At 47.0% G+C, this 17,027-nt stretch overlaps 1 protein-coding gene and 1 non-coding gene across 2 annotated transcripts in view; both read right to left on the reverse strand.

Moving 5' to 3' along the window:
* The window catches only part of LOC128422759 (store-operated calcium entry regulator STIMATE-like), a 42,880-nt gene extending 36,887 nt beyond the window's left edge, over window positions 1-5,993 (reverse strand). The window contains exon 1 of the mRNA XM_053407197.1: window positions 5,702-5,993. Within this exon, the coding sequence (XP_053263172.1) occupies window positions 5,702-5,898 (197 nt within the window). The 5' untranslated portion in view covers window positions 5,899-5,993. The remainder of the gene's footprint in view (window positions 1-5,701) is intronic.
* A 7,756-nt stretch (window positions 5,994-13,749) lies between these two features.
* On the reverse strand, window positions 13,750-13,824 carry TRNAQ-CUG (transfer RNA glutamine (anticodon CUG)). Its single transcript has one exon. It is a non-coding gene; the product is annotated as a tRNA-Gln (tRNA).
* Window positions 13,825-17,027: the final 3,203 nt, after the last annotated feature.

Consider the following 17,027-nt stretch of genomic DNA (forward strand, 5'->3'; position numbering starts at 1 on the left):
TGCCCTGCTCTCCTTTCAGAGGAATGGCAGAATGATGGTTTCCTTGCAAAGTTTTAAAAAACCTTTAGTTTTATTTAGCCTTATTCTATGGGCCACTCCAACTGGGCTTAGTTTTTCCTTGCCTTGGGGGGGGGGACAGGATGGGTGTATACTGCAACATAGCACTGATGCAATTAAACCACATTTGTGATTAATTTATACCAGACCCTCCACTCATCGTTCTGCTTTGTTAGATGTTCTGCAATGTTTCCTCAATATTTCCTCTGTTGGCTGTTCTGCAACGGTTTCTGCATTATTTCTGTACGGAGCGGCACTCTTGCACAACAAAAGCAGGACCAAAACCCCCCTCTAATCAGAACATTTGTGGTATGAAAGGTCACAGGATTTTAGCAGGAAATGACAGGACGCACACTTATTACGAAGAAAGCAGTGCAACCGCCTTGGAAAGTCTACAGGTGCGAATGGGATTAAAAGCAGTATCGTAGATCACTGCCACATAACATCATGAGCACAAATCATGATGAATGTTCAATAAAAAGGACATCTGGAGAGGCCGTATGTGTACTTTCCTATTCTCCCTGGGACCCAGTGTCCTTCTGTGAACCATTTAAATTCATTTCAGTCGCAACTCTGAGACGGCAGCACTTTGTTTCCGCTTCAGCTTCACCCACCGAGGTGAAATTTCAAACCCAAATTTACAAGTCCACGTAGAACAGGACTGTTCACTCTGCAGTGCCTACTTAGTGCATTAACACTAAACTGCAGTTTAACAAATTAACTACAAGTTGTCCCACTGATGATAAAGCAAGCCATGACTTCTTTTTCCAAAGTTTGGTTTGGTCTTCCAATGCTCTTGCCTCTCGTCTCTGTGGCTTGGTGAACATCTGGGGTGGGGTAGCCAAACAAATTGTGCTTAAGGGAGGGAGCTAGATCTACAAATACCACCACGCAGTATTAGAAACTTAGATATACAAGGTAGGTGCCAAACGTCTTCTTAGACCAAGGGTGAAGTCGACAAAATGGAAAGTCTTGGACAAGATGGCTCTACAGTCTTTTTTGTCAAATGATGCACTGAAAGTGATTGATTCTCAGTTAAATACTCCAATACTTTGGCCACCTCATGAGAAGAGAAGACTCCCTGGAAAAGACCCTGATGTTGGGAAAGATGGAGGGCACAAGGAGAAGGGGACGACAGAGGACGAGATGGTTGGACAGTGTTCTCGAAGCTACCAGCATGAGTTTGAGCAAACTGCAGGAGGCAGTGGGAGACAGGAGTGCCTGGCGTGCTCTGGTCCATGGGGTCACGAAGAGTCGGACACGACTACACAACTAAACAACAACATAATAAGTTTGTTTAATGTTCTGGTTTGTGTTTGTAAGTATTGCATTTATCAATAAAAGTTTTTTTAAAAAAATACAACAGCACTCTCCTTTTTTTGTGGTTTCCAGCAATTGGTACTCAGAAGCTCTTAATGCCTCTGACTGCGGAATGCACAAAAGGAAAACACATGCAAGATTTGGATTTCTGTGCTTATCCACATCTCCAGCTCAAAACAGAGCCCTCCGTCAGGGACATATGCAGACACAGGACTTGCCCGCAGGGCCCTGGCCCACTCAGCCGATGAGCTAGCCCCCTCCCCTCTTTGCATTCTTAGCTTCACCAACGCCACTCATCCAGATGGCTGAGTTTTGTAGAACAATGCAAGGCAACCGACTCAGCAGCTGCGTGGCGGAGTCTCGGGAGCAACACATGGCAAGACAAACAGCTAGGATGCACTTGGTGCATCTGGCGAAAGAGCAAAACCCAGGGGGTGCTGGGTGGGGGGAAATGTTTAGGACGCTCAGATAATAGGCAAAGTTTACGATCCAGGTTTAGGATGCATGCATGCACTAGCTGTGAGAGCAACTTAAAAGGTAAAAGGACCCCTGACCATTAGGTCCAGTTGTGACCGACTCTGGGGTTGCAGCGCTCATCTCGCTTTACTGGCCGAGGGAGCCGGCGTACAGCTTCCGGGTCATGTGGCCAGCATGACTAAGCCGCTTCTGGTGAACCAGAGCCAGTGCACGGAAACACTGTTTACCTGCCCGGTAGAGCGGTACCTAGTTATCTACTTGCACCTTGTCGTGCTTTCGAACTGCTAGGTTGGCAGGAGCAGGGACCGAGCAACAGGAGCTCACCCGGTCGCAGGGATTTGAACCGCCGACCTTCTGGTCGCCAAGTCGTAGGCTCTGTGGTTTAACCCACAACGCCACCCACGTCCCTTGAGAGCAACTTATCTACTCACTTTTGGCCCCTTAAAACAGCAACAGCTCTTGCTACTTACAAGTCCAAGCCTTAAACAGACGCTAGGTTTCTAGACCTCTTGACAGGCCTGAATATGTGATACCCCCAGAAGATTCCACCATGGCCCTCAGTCATTAAAACAGAAGCGCAAAGAAGTAACTTTCATGTCTGGGGAGAAGTTGGGACAGGCCCAAGAGATGTCACTACATGCTAAGATTACCCTTTAGAAGGCCAAGGGTACATAAACCATTTGGAGATTTTTCTTTTTCTGATAAGTGACTAATAAAGTCACATAAATTAATAATAACAAAGTCAGGGCAAAGCCCATTAGGACAAAATTAAGGCACCCTAATATTCAGTCAGACTAAGATGCAACATCAAACTTCAAGCCCATCAGTCCTTCATCAGTCTAACCTCAACTCCTCAACAAGGCAGGCCAAATAGATCTGGAATACTGTGTCCAGTTCTGGGCGCCACAATTTAAGAAGGATATTGACAAGTGTTCAGAGGAAGGCAACCAAGACTTAAGAGGAACGGTTGAGGGAACTGGGTGTGTTTAGACTGGATAAGAGGAAACTTGAGAGGAGATATGAGAGCCATCTTCAAATATCTCAAGGGCTGTCACATGGAAGATGGAGCAAGCTTGTTTTCTCTTGCTCCGGAGGGTAGGACCTGAACCAATGGCTTCAAGTTATAAGAAAGGAGATTCCGACTCAATATCAGGAAGAGTTTTCTGACAGTAAGAGTGGTTCAAGAGTGGAACCGTCTCTCTTGAGAGGTGGTGGACTCTCTTTCCTTGAACCTTTTGGGTGGCCATCTGCCATGGATGCTTTAGTTGAGAGTCCTGAATCGCAGGGGGTTGGACTAGATGACCCTCGGGGTCCCTTCCAACTCAACATTTCTATAATTCTAGGTGCAGCTTTTCTAAATACTTGCATTAAAGATAATAACACACACACTGCTTTTTGTTCGGAAGTACCATCACCTCTTTTTTTTTTTGAGGCAACGGCAATCATTTTGTGTTGCCACCGACAACACTCCGATCAAGAAAGGAATTACCAGCACTTTTCTTTGAAAAACCCCACTGACTGCTAGATTAACTAAGAGCACTTTTTTGATTGATTGTAAGGTTTTTAATGATTTCATCTGACTGATATTTAGCGGGGTAGGGAACCTGTTTCGGAGTCAGAGGTGCAAGATGGCCGGAGGATGGGGCAGCAGGCAGGTGGATTGCAAAGGGTCACTCTGAGGAGGGATAAAGGATGAGGGCAAGAGGAGACCACTTCAAGGAAGGTAGGTTGAATGGCCAGGTGTCGGAGATGCATCTCAAGCATATGGTATTTCGGTGCATCCAACTTGTGCCTTTTGCAGCATCTTCTCCACCGAAAGTGTCCTTTCGCAAGGATCTGTAGAGCCTTGCTGTTGGGAGGTTGGGATTCCGGCAACACTGTCCCTGGACAAACTAACTACCTTTGCAGGACAGGTGAGGGGGAAAGCAGAAGAAAAAGATGGGAAGAGGAACAGAAAGAAAAAAAAAACCACAGAGAAGGAAGGAAAAAAGAGAGGGAGAGGAACAAACAAATAAAAACTGGAGTTTTTGTGTCAGTGTTGCGAGGATAGGTTTTTCATTTGTCTGTTTGTTTGTTTGTTTCCGCACATCTACTAAGCCAAAGAATGAAAGATCATTACTTGCCTTCTTTCTCCCAGATTCTCTAAACCAATGATTAACCTAGACAGCATCTTAAAAAGTAGAGACATCACCTTGCCAACAAAGGTCCGTATAGTAAAAGCTATGGTTTTCCCAGTAGTGATGTATGGAAGTGAGAGCTGGACCATCAAGAAGGCTGATCGCCGAAGAATTGATGCTTTTGAATTATGGTGCTGGAGGAGACTCTTGAGAGTCCCATGGACTGCAAGAAGATCAAACCTCTCCATTCTTAAGGAAATCAGCCCTGAGTGCTCCCTGGAAGGACAGATCGTGAAGCTGAGGCTCCAATACTTTGGCCACCTCATGAGAAGAGAAGACTCCCTGGAAAAGACCCTGATGTTGAGAAAGATTGAGGGCACAAGGAGAAGGGGACAACAGAGGACGAGATTGTTGGACAGTGTTCAGGAAGCTACCAGCATGAGTTTGACCAAACTGCGGGAGGCACTGGAAGACAGGAGTGCCTGGCATGCTCTGGTCCATGGGGTCACAAAGAGTCGGACATGACTAAACGACTAAACAACAACAAACCTCACAATATCTATGACACCAGTGTCTCACACCAAATGCAACCAAACTGACCCGCAGATAGGACTCTATAAATTGAAAACAGAGACGTTGCAGGTACCCTTGGTAACTATGGAAATCCTTTAATAAAAACAAATTAAAATAAAAGGTGGAGAACACAGAGGGTAGAGAACAGAGGAACAGTTCTTTTGGGCATAGTTGGCCAATGGGTGCCAAAGAAAGATAGAACATTTTTCATGTATGCAACAACAGCAGCAAGAATACTTCTTGCCAAGTACTGGAAGACACAAGATCTACCCACCGTGGAGGAATGGCAGACGCAAGTGATCGACTACATGGAGATGGCTGAAATGACTGGCAGAATCCGTGATCAGGGAGAAGATTTGATTGAACAGGACTGGAAAAAGTTTAAGGACTATTTACAGAAATATTGTAAAATCTTGGAGTGTTAATATGATGTGGGAAGTGAAGGTAACAGGGTTTGTGTGATTTGGTTAAAGGTGAATTAAAAGAAGAATGTTAAAAAGGATAGGGGGTTATGAACAGAACATTATTATGTCATAGTATATAAGATGAGATATGGATTAAAATAATGGAAAATCGGGACATAATAATTAGAAGAATGCAAAATTAAGTATGGTTTAAATAAGGTTTTGAATTTGCTGAATTGGATTCGGAATAAAGAGGAACACAAAAAAGGGGGATGTGAAGAGGTCAAGACAGAGGGGTATGGAACTTTATAAATTTAAGAAAAAGGGTTTTTTTATTTTTCCTTTTTTTCCCTATTTTTCTTTTTTTCTGCTATATATTTTTGTTTTTTTGTTGTATTTGTTTTCTATATGAACTTCATGTATGGAAATGATACATTTTGAAATGATGAATCTTTTGTTTTGTAAAATCTCAATAAATATTTATTTAAAAAAAAAAGAGAACAGAGGAACAGAAAAGGAGGAGAGAAGAGGAAAGGGAGAATGAAGAAAGGGGGAAAGGAGGAAACGACAGTATCGTAGAACGGTAGAATTGGAGGGGAACATCTAGTCTAGCCCCGCGCAAAGCAGGAACCTTTTTGCCCAGCGAGGGATTCGAACCTAAGACACTGAGTCTTTTGCAGGAAAAGAGGGGAGGAAAAGGTAAAAGGAGAAAGGGTCAGAGGGAGGTGTAAGGCAGGCAGGCAATGGCTCCACTTACGCATGAGGGTGCTGAAGGCCACCACGGCCAGCAGCGCCTGCACCAGCACCCCGAAGCGGTCCAGCAGCGCCCCGTTGTCGCAGCCGTGCGGGCGGCTCTTCGCCTGGGTGCCGTTGGCGCCCGGCAGACGCTCGGGCAGCGGGGGAGACAGCAGCGGGCGCGCGGGCGCGGCAGGGCGCAGCAAGAGCGCCATCCTGGCCGGCGGAGCCTCCCCGACGAGGCGAGCGCAACGCCGCGCGTCCGCCTTCCTCCGCCCCGAACAAAGGCTGGCGCTGCCGCGGGCTCAAAGGGGGAGGGAGGCGGCTCCTGTAGCTGCTTCCCCCGGGAAGGGGCCGGGCGCCAGGGGGCAACGCCCCCGCGGGGGAAAAGAACCGTCTAAGGGGGAGAGCGAGGGGTCAGCGGAGACCCTTAGACGCCGAGGGGTGGGGTGCTAAGACCATCTGGGTCCCTAAGACCAGGCATAGGCGAATCCTGGCCCTCCAGATGTTTGGGACTACAATTCCCATCATTCCTAGCTAGCAGGACCGGTGGTCAGGGATGATGGGAATTGTAGTCCCAAAAATCTGGAGGGCCGGAGTTTGCCTATGGCTGCCTAAGACCTTACTCCAGCCTTTCTCAACCTGTGGGTCCCCAGATGTTGTTGAACTACAACCCCCATCACCCCTAGCTAGCAAGGCCAGAGCTCAGGGATGATGGGAGTTGTAGTCGAACAACATCTGGGGACCCAAAGGTTGAGAACCGCTGCCTTACTCCTTTACCTGATGTCTTGGGCTTTACCCTCCTCTCCCAGCCTCTCCCTCCATCCCAGTAGAGGGTGCGCAAAGCCGGGCTGGGAACGTGGCCCATCCCATCAATAAAGTCAAATGGGGACAATAAATGGGAAGGGAAGAGTTATGGGTGTTTTTTTAATTTTAAAAAAGTTGCTATAGGAACGCAGGAAAGAGCTGTCTTATAGCGAAGCAGACCACTAGTCCATAGGCGTAGCCAGGATTTGGGGGAGGGGGTGAGGCTTTTGTTGGGGGTGCAGAACCTCAGATTTATATGGGGGGGGCTACGTCCATGCACAAGGAACATGGGTGGCGCTGTGGGTTAAACCACAGAGCCTAGGACTTGCCGATCAGAAGGTTGGCGGTTCGAATCCCCGCAACGGGGTGAGCTCCCATTGCTCAGCCCCTGCTCCTGCCAACCTAGCAGTTCGAAAGCACGTCAAAGTGCAAGTAGATAAATAGGTACCGCTCCGGTGGGAAGGTAAACGGCGTTTCCGTGCGCTGCTCTGGTTCGCCAGAAGCAACTTAGTCATGCTGGCCACATGACCCGGAAGCTGTACGCCGGCTCCCTCGGCCAGTAAAGCGAGATGAGCGCCGCAACCCCAGAGTTGGCCACGACTGGGCCTAATGGTCAGGGGTCCCTTTACCTTTACCTTTATGCGCATGCACTAGTCTCTCTGTTTTGTTGACCCCTGGTGTAGAAGACCTCAGACCCTAGAAGCGCCCGGACGATAAAAGCCTCTAGTTCATTTTGTAGCTTCAGAACATAAGACTAGCCTGCTGGATCAGGCCAGTGGCACATCTGGTCCAGGATCCTGTTCTCACGGCAGCTAACTAAGAGATTCAGCTACGTTGGCAAATAAAAAGCGCTTTATATGTGTTGTTTATGCATTCTAACCCTGTGACACAAGATGATGCGGTGGAGTCCTGTTTTACCAACCTGATTTCTCATACAAAGTTTGCAGCGCGTTTCGATGAAACGCTTCTCTGATGTGTCTAGATCTAGCCCAGATGTCTGAGACCATGACAACCTTAGTGTATGCAAAAGCACGTGGGGTGTGTGGGTGACAAACTGTGTCTTTGACCCAGGTAAAATAAAGCCTAGTTTTGCCCCTGCCCCAGCAGCTGGCATAACCTCTTGTCATAACCTTCTAAAACCATGTTGTGATTTTGAAATCACAATAGTCAAGATAAGCTAACCACTATCTTGTCTTGGCCTTGCTTTTTATCTCTTGTTCTGATAAACGATTAGTTTAGCCATTCTTCTCTTCTAAGATGTAAGTAACCATGTGCGATGCTTTCTTCCTCTTTAGATATACCATTCTTTCAATTTAGCAGGGGGGAAAAACCAGGATCCTGGGGAAGACTTCAGTTACAGGGGTCACCAACACAGTGCCCACAAGTGACAATATACCCTCCAGGAACTCCTAGGGCAACCACAAAAGTTCTCGGTAAATAGCCCATCCAAAACTCGCAGTGCATAAAAGATGGTTTGCTTTTCCTGCTCAGTTCCTGCTTGCACTGACTCTGGCTGGATCTACACACAGGAAAAACCCACTATAAATAAGTTATAAATTAAATTGTTGTAACAAAAGATTAAAAAAAGTTCTATGTAAAATCGCATAGAAAAAGTTTTGTTCTCCACAGCGCCATCTGGTGTTGCATGTTTATAACGCGGTTATAGCATTGCAACATGCCTAATGTAGCTGAGGCCTCTGTCTCTCCTGCACTGAGTACAAGCCACACTTTTCACTGGCCACACTTTTCACTGGATGCCAGAACTGAACACCCACCGTTCAGAACAGAGGAGAGAATCACAGGCTTCTCTCTCCGTGAATGGACATAGCAGTAGGTGCCCTTCCCACCATTGATGAGGCAACTGTTGTAGGGAGAGGATTTTGAAGTTGAAGCTGAATTAGAAATTGTTCAACGTTTTACTCCCAAATGAACTTAATTTACTGTGCATTCAGTTCATATTGGGATGACTGACTCAATTACCTATTGGTTCCCATTATTGGTGTTCAAAGTGTGCAGCGTTTAGCTGGTAAAGGTAAAGGGACCCCTGACCAATAGGTCCAGTCGTGGCCAACTCTGGGGTTGTGGCGCACATCTTGTTTTATTGGCCGAGGGAGCCGGCGTACAGCTTCCGGGTCATATGGCCAGCATGACTGAGCCGCTTCTGGCAAACCAGAGCAGCACACGGAAATGCCGTTTACCTTCCCGCTGGAGCGGTACCTATTTATCTACTTGCACTTTGACGTGCTTTCGAACTGCTAGGTTGGCAGGTGCAGGGACTGAGCAATGGGAGCTCACCCCATGGAGGGGATTCGAACCACTGACCTTCTGATTGGCAAGTCCTAGGCTTTGTGGTTTAGACCACAGTGCCACCGCGCATTTGGCTGGTACATCTGCTTAAAAGAGTAGACTTCACCTGTTTGTTATCGCAAACACACACAGATGCTTGTAGGTAATTAAGTTGTTTATTGTAGGAAATACATTTCTAGGATATAAAAGAGGTTTCTTATTCTAGTCTAACTCGTCTAGAGAAGAACAAGGCAGCCATCCTGGCTCCTTCGTTCTCTCAGAGGACAGTTCAAAGATAACGTCTCATCTTGAGATCCAGAAGAGAAGTTTGAAGAGGAGGAAGCTGTAAATGGGATGCAACCTAAGTCCTATCAGTCTAAACAACAAAGAGATAGATAAAGAGAAGTCAGCATACAGATAAAGATATAGGGATAGCCTGGGACTCTGGAGGTTCCTTACTCTTATCTGTCGCAACTCCACTCAAGGTGAGTGGCACCCAAACACACAGCAGTTCACACAGCAATTGTGGGAACCATTTTCAGGTGCAGTTCGGAGATTTTTGAACTAATGGCGTGAACTTTGGGAAACCGGACTGGGTCATTCCAAGCACTGCAACATATCACATTATTCAGCGGTGACCCAAAAAGATGCAGTGGCAGCAAGAATTACAGGGTGGTCCTTGGAGGCCGGATCTGCCGTCTCCTCGGCGGGCATCCTGCTTGCCGATTGTTATGTACTGAGTTGAATTGGATCCAAAATGCAGCTGTCTGATTGGTCCAAGAACAATAGGATTTAGAATGCAGCAGTCTGATTGGTCAGAGAACAATAGGATTCAGAATGCAGCAGTCTGATTGGTCCGCAGGAGCCACCCAATCCAACACCAGGTGGAAGTGAATCCACAACCTGATTGGCCTACAGGAGAATCCCAGAATTAGCCAATCACGTGGGGCCCATTGTGTAAATAACGTATATAAAGCAAACATTTCGGGGGAACTTCCATTCCTCACTACTATGAGCTGAATAAAGAGCATGAAATCCACACTCAACTCGGAGTATATTTCACCGATTCTACAGCAGCCTCGGTGAATAGAAGACACTTCTGATCTCCTCCCTCTCTTGTAAATCTTCACTTGCCCCTTCATCCCTGGCTGCTGGGGGCGCAGCACCATTTTGTGGCTCCCCTCAGATGCCCAAATGTCTTGGGCTGGCCCTGCTCTATTACAGTACATTTAAAGGTAAAGGGACCTCTGACCGTTAGGTCCAGTCGCGGACAACTCTGGGGTTGCAGTGCTCATCTCACTTTACTGGCCGAGGGAACCAGTGTTTGTCTGCACACAGCTTTTGGGTCATATGTGGCCAGCATGACTAAGCCACTTCTGGTGAACCAGAGCAGCTCACGGGAACACCATTTACCTTCCCGCCGGAGCGGTACCTATTTATCTACTTGCACTTTGACGTGCTTTTGAACTGCTAGGTGGGCAGGAGCAGGGACCGAGCAACGGGAGCTCACCCCGTCGCGGGGATTTGAACCGCTGACCTTTTGATTTGCAAGCCCTAGACTCTGTGCTTTAGACCACAGCACCACTTACTCAAATCTAATGTGCACCTTTGGGGGGAAATTACGTTGTGAAAATTAAGGTGAGTATTAGATTCGATGGTGCATTGAACGTAAAGGTAAAGGGACCCCTGACCATTAGGTCCATTCGTGGCTGACTCTGGGGTTGCGTCACTCATCTCACTTTATTGGCCGAGGGAGTCGTCGTACAGCTTCCGGGTCATGTGGCCAGCATGACTAAGCCGCTTCTGGCGAACCAGAGCAGCACACGGAAACACTGTTTACCTTCCCGCTGGAGCGGTACCTATTTATCTACTTGCACTTTGACGTGCTTTCAAACAGCTAGGTTGGCAGGAGCAGGGACCGAGCAATGAGAGCTCACCCTGTCGCAGGGTTTCAAACCGCCAACCTTCTGATTGGCAAGTCCCAGGCTCTGTGGTTTAGACCACAGCACTACTTACTCGAATCTATTGTGCACCTTTGGGGGGGGGGCGGAATGACATTGTGAAAATTAAGGTGCATACAGTGGTATACCTCTGGTTAAGTACTTAATTTGTTCCAGAGGTCCATTCTTAACCTGAAACTGTTCTTAACCTGAAGCACCACTTTAGCTAATGGGGCCTCCTGCTGCTGCCGTGCCGCTGGAGCACGATTTCTGTTCTCATCCTGAAGCAAAGTTCTTAACCTGAAACACTATTTCTGGGTTAGCGGAGTCTGTAACCTGAAGGATATGTAACCTGAAGCGTATGTAACCCGAGGTACCACTGTATTAGATTTGATGGTGCATTAGACTCAAGTAAATACAGTATATGTGAAGCTTCACCCATCAGTTGCTTCAGATGTCTTGCAAAAGCACTTTTTTTTTTTTTGCACAAAATTTCCCTGACCTATGAGATTCGACCCTGTTATGATTCCTGTTTCCACAGTACTGGGTTGTTGTTTTGCTTACAGTGGAACCTCGGTTGTCGAACGTAATCCATTCTGGAAGACCGTTTGAAACATTCAACAAGCAAGGCGCAATTGCCGGTCGGCAAAATCCATTGAAAAAATGGAGAAACACGCCTCAGAAGCCGTTTGACTTCCTAGGCGTGTTCGAAAATGGAAGCATTCACTTCTGGGCTGTTGGTGTTCAAAAGCCAAAACGTTCGACTTCCAAAGCATTCGACAACCAAGGTTCCACTGTATTTTGGTTTGCCACTTACTTTTTTGTTTTAATTGAGCAGTTTAGAAATGCTTTTAAAGAAATAAACAAAACATAAAAACTCTAAAAAGGAAGAAGCCGGTTAAGAATGCAAAATTGGAGGGGGTGCCCCCTAAATTTGGTTTTCTACTATAAACCTTCCCATTCTTTTTCCTGCACTCCTGCAGCAACAGCTTTTAGCATGCCCTCGTCTCTAAGCCGCAGACGTCTTCTTGCTTTACACAGTAACAGAGGTTTCCTTTTGGTCTCTCGACAGATCCATCATGCTTTAACTCCAAGCAGACGTCTGGCTTACATTCTCACCGGTTCACGTGTCAAAACAATCCCATCTCAGCCCGTGAAAAACAGGATTTCCTTTGCTGAAGGAGAAATATCGTTCTGGGGACCTGTTGGCCACTTGGACCTTTGCCAGAGAGTTAAAAGCTATTTCCCTCTCATCTTAGCACAGAAGTTTCTTGGCAATGGCAGTGGCACAGATATTTGGGTTTGGGCTGAGCGGATGCTAAGCCGGTTTCTGTGCAGACTCACACACCGTTTTTCTCCAGCCTGCATTCAGGCAAGCAAGGTGCATTGCCAGACTTCAAGGCAAAAACACTCAGGCAGGGCCAGTGCATGCTGGGCAGAGTCTGAGGGCCGGACAGAGTGACTTAGAGGGCCACATCCAGGCCTGAGGTTCCCCACACTCTTGCAGGGTTGTTCTGAGGAATCCTAGAGCTCTAGAGTCAAGCAGAGATCTTTTTTGTGTGAAATATTTTTATTTATTTTACAAGTACAAAATTATAAAAATATAACATACTCCCACTATTAAAAGGGACATGGGTGGCTCTGTGGTCTAAACCACAGAGCCTAGGACTTGCCGATCAGAAGGTCGGCGGTTCGAATCCCCACGATGGGGTGAGCTCCCGTTGCTCGGTCCCTGCTCCTGCCAACCTAGCAGTTCAAAAGTACGTCAAAGTGCAAGTAGATAAATAGGTACCACTCCGGCGGGAAGGTAAACGGCGTTTCCTTGTGCTGCTCTGGTTCGCCAGAAGTGGCTTAGTCATGCTGGCCACATGACCCGGAAGCTGTACGCCGGCTCCCTCGGCCAATAAAGCGAGATGAGCGCCGCAACCCCAGAGACAGTCACGACTGGACCTAATGGTCAGGGGTCCCTTTACCTTTACTATTAAAAGATTCCTCTGAATCTCTGAATTTCCCCTCCATAGGTCCCGTCATCAAACCTTCTCTACTGCATCTTTTTCAATAATCCATCTGTAAAGGGAATAGGGGTTGCTTGTGTGTAAACGGAGCTGCAGCTCTAGGCAACGTTGCCTGGCTAAACCTTTCCCTGGCTGGACAGCCCTTTCTCCATGGCTGTGTCAGTCGCTGGCAGAATCCGTCAGTGGGCGTTTTCTGAACTTCTTCCAACATAAAAACTCTTTGACCCCAAGTCTCCGCCTAGCCTCTCTGCGCGGAAGTCTCCTGCGCAGAGTGGGCGTGCCCAACGGAGGTCCTGGGCTCTCCCTGCTGCTCTCTGTGGAAGAGTCTCGGAGCCCTCTCTCCGCAGTCTCCCCTTGCTTCCGGGTGTCCCTCCTATTTCCTTCCTCAAAGGAAGTTTGCTCTCTCTCCCTGCTGGTCCCTTCTCCTGCATCGTTAGGGAGCCTTACCTCCACTCTAGGCTCCGGTGGCAGTTCCCTGACACCATCTTTTATACAACTCCGTTATCTCCATAGTTCTTACTACATTACAAGTGTCATTGCAACCCTGCTAGTGTTTCCATGTGCTTACAATGGTCTCCAAGATAACTTATACTTTCCCCCCATTCTTTGTTGAAGTTTTGGTCTTCTTGGTTCCTGAGCTTTCCGGTCAATTTTGCCATTTCGGCATAGTCCAACAGTTTAATTTGCCATTCCACTCTGGTAGGGACTTTATCTCATTGCGAGAAGCAAAGCTACAGGGAACCAGGCAGAGGGCCTTCTCGGTAGTGGCGCCAGGCCTGTGGAACGCCCTCCCACCAGATATCAAAGAAATAAACAACTACCTGACACTGAGAAGACATCTGAAGGCAGCCCTGTTCAGGGAAGTTTTTAATGTGTGACATTTTAATGTATTTTTAATCTTTGTTGGAAGCCGTCCAGAGTAGCTGGGGAAACCCAGCCAGATGGGCGGGGTACAAATAAATTATTATTATTATTATTATTATTATTATCATCATCATCATCTTCCAGGCAAGGATCTTTTTGCCCAGTGTGGGACTCGAACCCACAGCCCTTAGATTCAGAGTCTCATGCTCTACCAACTGAGCTATTGGGATGGAGAAGAACCATGAACGCCGCCTAGAGCTCTTGGAGGGGAGGTGGGGTATAAATGTAGAGAGAGGAAGAATAAACCAAGAACAACTGATGGAATCCATAAAGGAAAAATATATGAAGTGCCCAGTCGCTCAGCTGCTATCTAGGTTGCTTAGGAACCAGCAATGCAACTCAGTTGAGAGGCAGTGTGAGCTAACATTAGGAAGCCCACTCCTCACCCTTCTGTTCAAGCCTACGGAATGAAATATTCCCAATGCCATAGCAATAGCAGTGAGGGACTTTTGCGGTCCAAACCCCAAGGCTTACTGTAAGGAAGAGCAAAGCGGCAAGAAAATAGCTCAGTCGGTAGAGCACGAGACTCCTGACCTCAGGGTCATGTGGGTTCGAGCCCCCATGTTGGTGAAAAATATTCCTGCATTGCAGAGGGTTGGACTAGATGACCCTTAGGATCCCTTCCAATTCTTTGATTCTGGGACCGGCTGGTCTCCTGAAACTTCTGAGGCTGCCCGCTTCCCCAGACAAGGTGCGCACGCCCTTAGTTTGCCTTCAAACATCCTGCGGAATCGCTGGTGGTGGTGCTGAACTAGCCTAGGCAGAAGGGGCTCTCGATGGGTAAGAGCAAGGGTAGGCAACCTGAGGCCCAGGGGCCGGATCCGGCCCAATCGCCTTCTCAACCTGGCCCGTGGACAGTCCAGGAATCAGCGTGTTTTTACATGAGCAGAATGTGTGCCTTTATTTAAAATGCATCTCTGGGTTATTTGTGGGGCATAGGAAGTCGTTCATTTTTTCCCTTCAAAATATAGTCCGGCCCACCACATGGTCTGAGGGACGTGGACCGGCCCACGGCTGAAAAAGGTTGCTGACTCCTGGGTAAGAGGAACCCCTGGGCTGAATTTCATGGGTCACCATCCTGCCCTTTGCTATGTTGGTGCAATGTGAACAATGGGTTAACTTACGCAGTACTTGGTCTTGTGACCTCTGCATCTGGAGGCTCTGAGATATGGGTGAGGGAGGGCAGGTGGTGTAAGCATGGCCCCCGCTTAGCTCTGGTTGCAAGAGCTGGCCTGGCAGGCTCCATTCATCTTCTGTGGCCCACCCCTGCCGGGCATGAATCTGCACCGCCCCGGGCACCAGCAAATGCTGCTACGCCACTGAAAGAGAGGTGTCAGAGTGGGTGGTCCTGTGCTAAGGTCAAGGCTTTCTGGGACATTATTTACAATGAATTAAAAAAAATATTAAAATATAACTTTAGCAAAAAAAACAGAGCCGTTCTTACTAGGGCTAATTGAAGAAGAAATTAATAAAAAAGATGTAAATTTATTTATGTATGCCACAACTGCAGCGAGAATCCTCTTGGCTCAAAGGTGGAAGCAGCAAGAACTCCCCACATTGGAAGACTGGAGAATAAAAATGGTAGAATTTGTGGAGTTGGCAAAGCTGACAGAGAGAAGCGGAAATCGGCCCGAAGAAAAACATCAAAAGGGCTGGAGCAAATTTATTTACTATTTGAAAGAAAACTGTGCTCATTTAAAACCGTTTGTAGCATTAACGTGAAATTATGATGCTGATTTATAAATAAGAAGGTGATTTCTTAAGGTGATTATAGATAAAGAAGTAATTATGGGAATGTGAAAGATATGTTATAGGCTATAGGGATGTCAGAAAGAGAGGTAGAAGGAAGTCAAAGCTCACTTTGAGCAAATAAGATGTTGTAAATATGTGTATTGAATTAAAATGAAATATGGGAAAATTCAATAAAAATTATGTTTAAAAAAGAGAGAGAGAGAGGTGTCAGAGTGTGTGTAGACCCCAGCCAACTGCTCAAAGGTAAGGTTTCAATTTGTTGCTTCACCCACCTTTAACTCTGGGTCTGCCCACCAGACGCGGGTGGCGCTGTGGGTTAAACCACAGAGCCTAGGACTTGCTGATCAAAAGGTTGGCGGTTCGAATCCCCGCAACGGGGTGAGCTCCCGTTGCTCCGGCGGGAAGGTAAACAGCATTTTCGTGTGCTGCTCTGGTTCGCCAGAAGCAGCTCAGTCATGCTGGCCACATGACCCGGAAGCCGTACGCCAGCTCCCTTGGCCAATAAAGCGAGATGAGCGCCGCAACCCCAGAGTCGGTCACGACTGGACCTAATGGTCAGGGTCCCTTTACCTTTTATACCCAGAGGTCTCAGGGCGATTCACAAAAAAGATCACAATATATAAAATCAAAATAAAAACAATAACCCAATAACATCCCCCTCCTCAAAAGACCCACTATTGGTGTGCAGCCTCAGATAGGTGGCCCAGAAAGAAATGTGAGCCACAGGCTGGAAAAGACTCCCCATCCCTGCCTTAGATACTGGTAACAGAGAACAAAAAGGATGTGAAGTTGCATCCGATTCCACTTTAAAGCAGATATTATTCCCCAGCAGGTGGTGCTGCGATGTCAATGTTTAGCCAGCTCATCTGATCTCTCTTTGCTACAGTGACGGCTTAAGCACAAGCTTTTCGAAGGTTGCGCAAAAAGGGGAAGGCCACAAGTGGCAACGATCTAATTTCCATGGATGAAAGCTTCCGGTGTAGCTGGGGCACAAACAGGGAGCCCAGTTCCCCTGCCATGGCAAAAGCCAAACTTCAGCAAAAGGGACAATTGATAAATTCTGCCTTAGTTCAATTTAGATCCGACCTAGTTTCATCCATCATGGAACTTATTTAAGCTACCGACCCAAAATACGCTACAGCTAAAAATTTGGGGAGAAATTTGATTCAGTTCAAATTCAAAGACGAACCTACCTAATTCACATTTTCCAAAGCGGTACACAAACTGAAACCTAGCCGTCGTTTGGAATTTGCACTTCTCCAAGTTTCGCAACACCCTTCAGCCAAGTAATGTGTCCAAAATTGCGCACACCAGGGCAAAGTGAGAATAAAAATGCCCGTGTGAATGAAAAGAACATGGAAAAATGCTTTCTATCAGGAAACATTGCTTTCTAGATTTATGTACATTTGGCAAAATTGCGTGCAAAATGGGAATGAATTTTCCTGCAAACTTTTCTTTTTTAAATACAAAAACCATACTGATATGGGTATGTGGATCAATGAACTTAAGACTGCAAAAGTTGAAATTGACCTTTTCTCTGTCTCTCTAGCAAGGTGTCTACATCACACCCCACCAGGTCAAGAAATGATCTTGCTTGCTAGTCCTAAATTGTGTGGCTGT

Source organism: Podarcis raffonei, chromosome 10, assembly GCF_027172205.1.
Source record: "Podarcis raffonei isolate rPodRaf1 chromosome 10, rPodRaf1.pri, whole genome shotgun sequence".
In the NCBI taxonomy this organism is placed as follows: domain Eukaryota; kingdom Metazoa; phylum Chordata; class Lepidosauria; order Squamata; family Lacertidae; genus Podarcis; species Podarcis raffonei.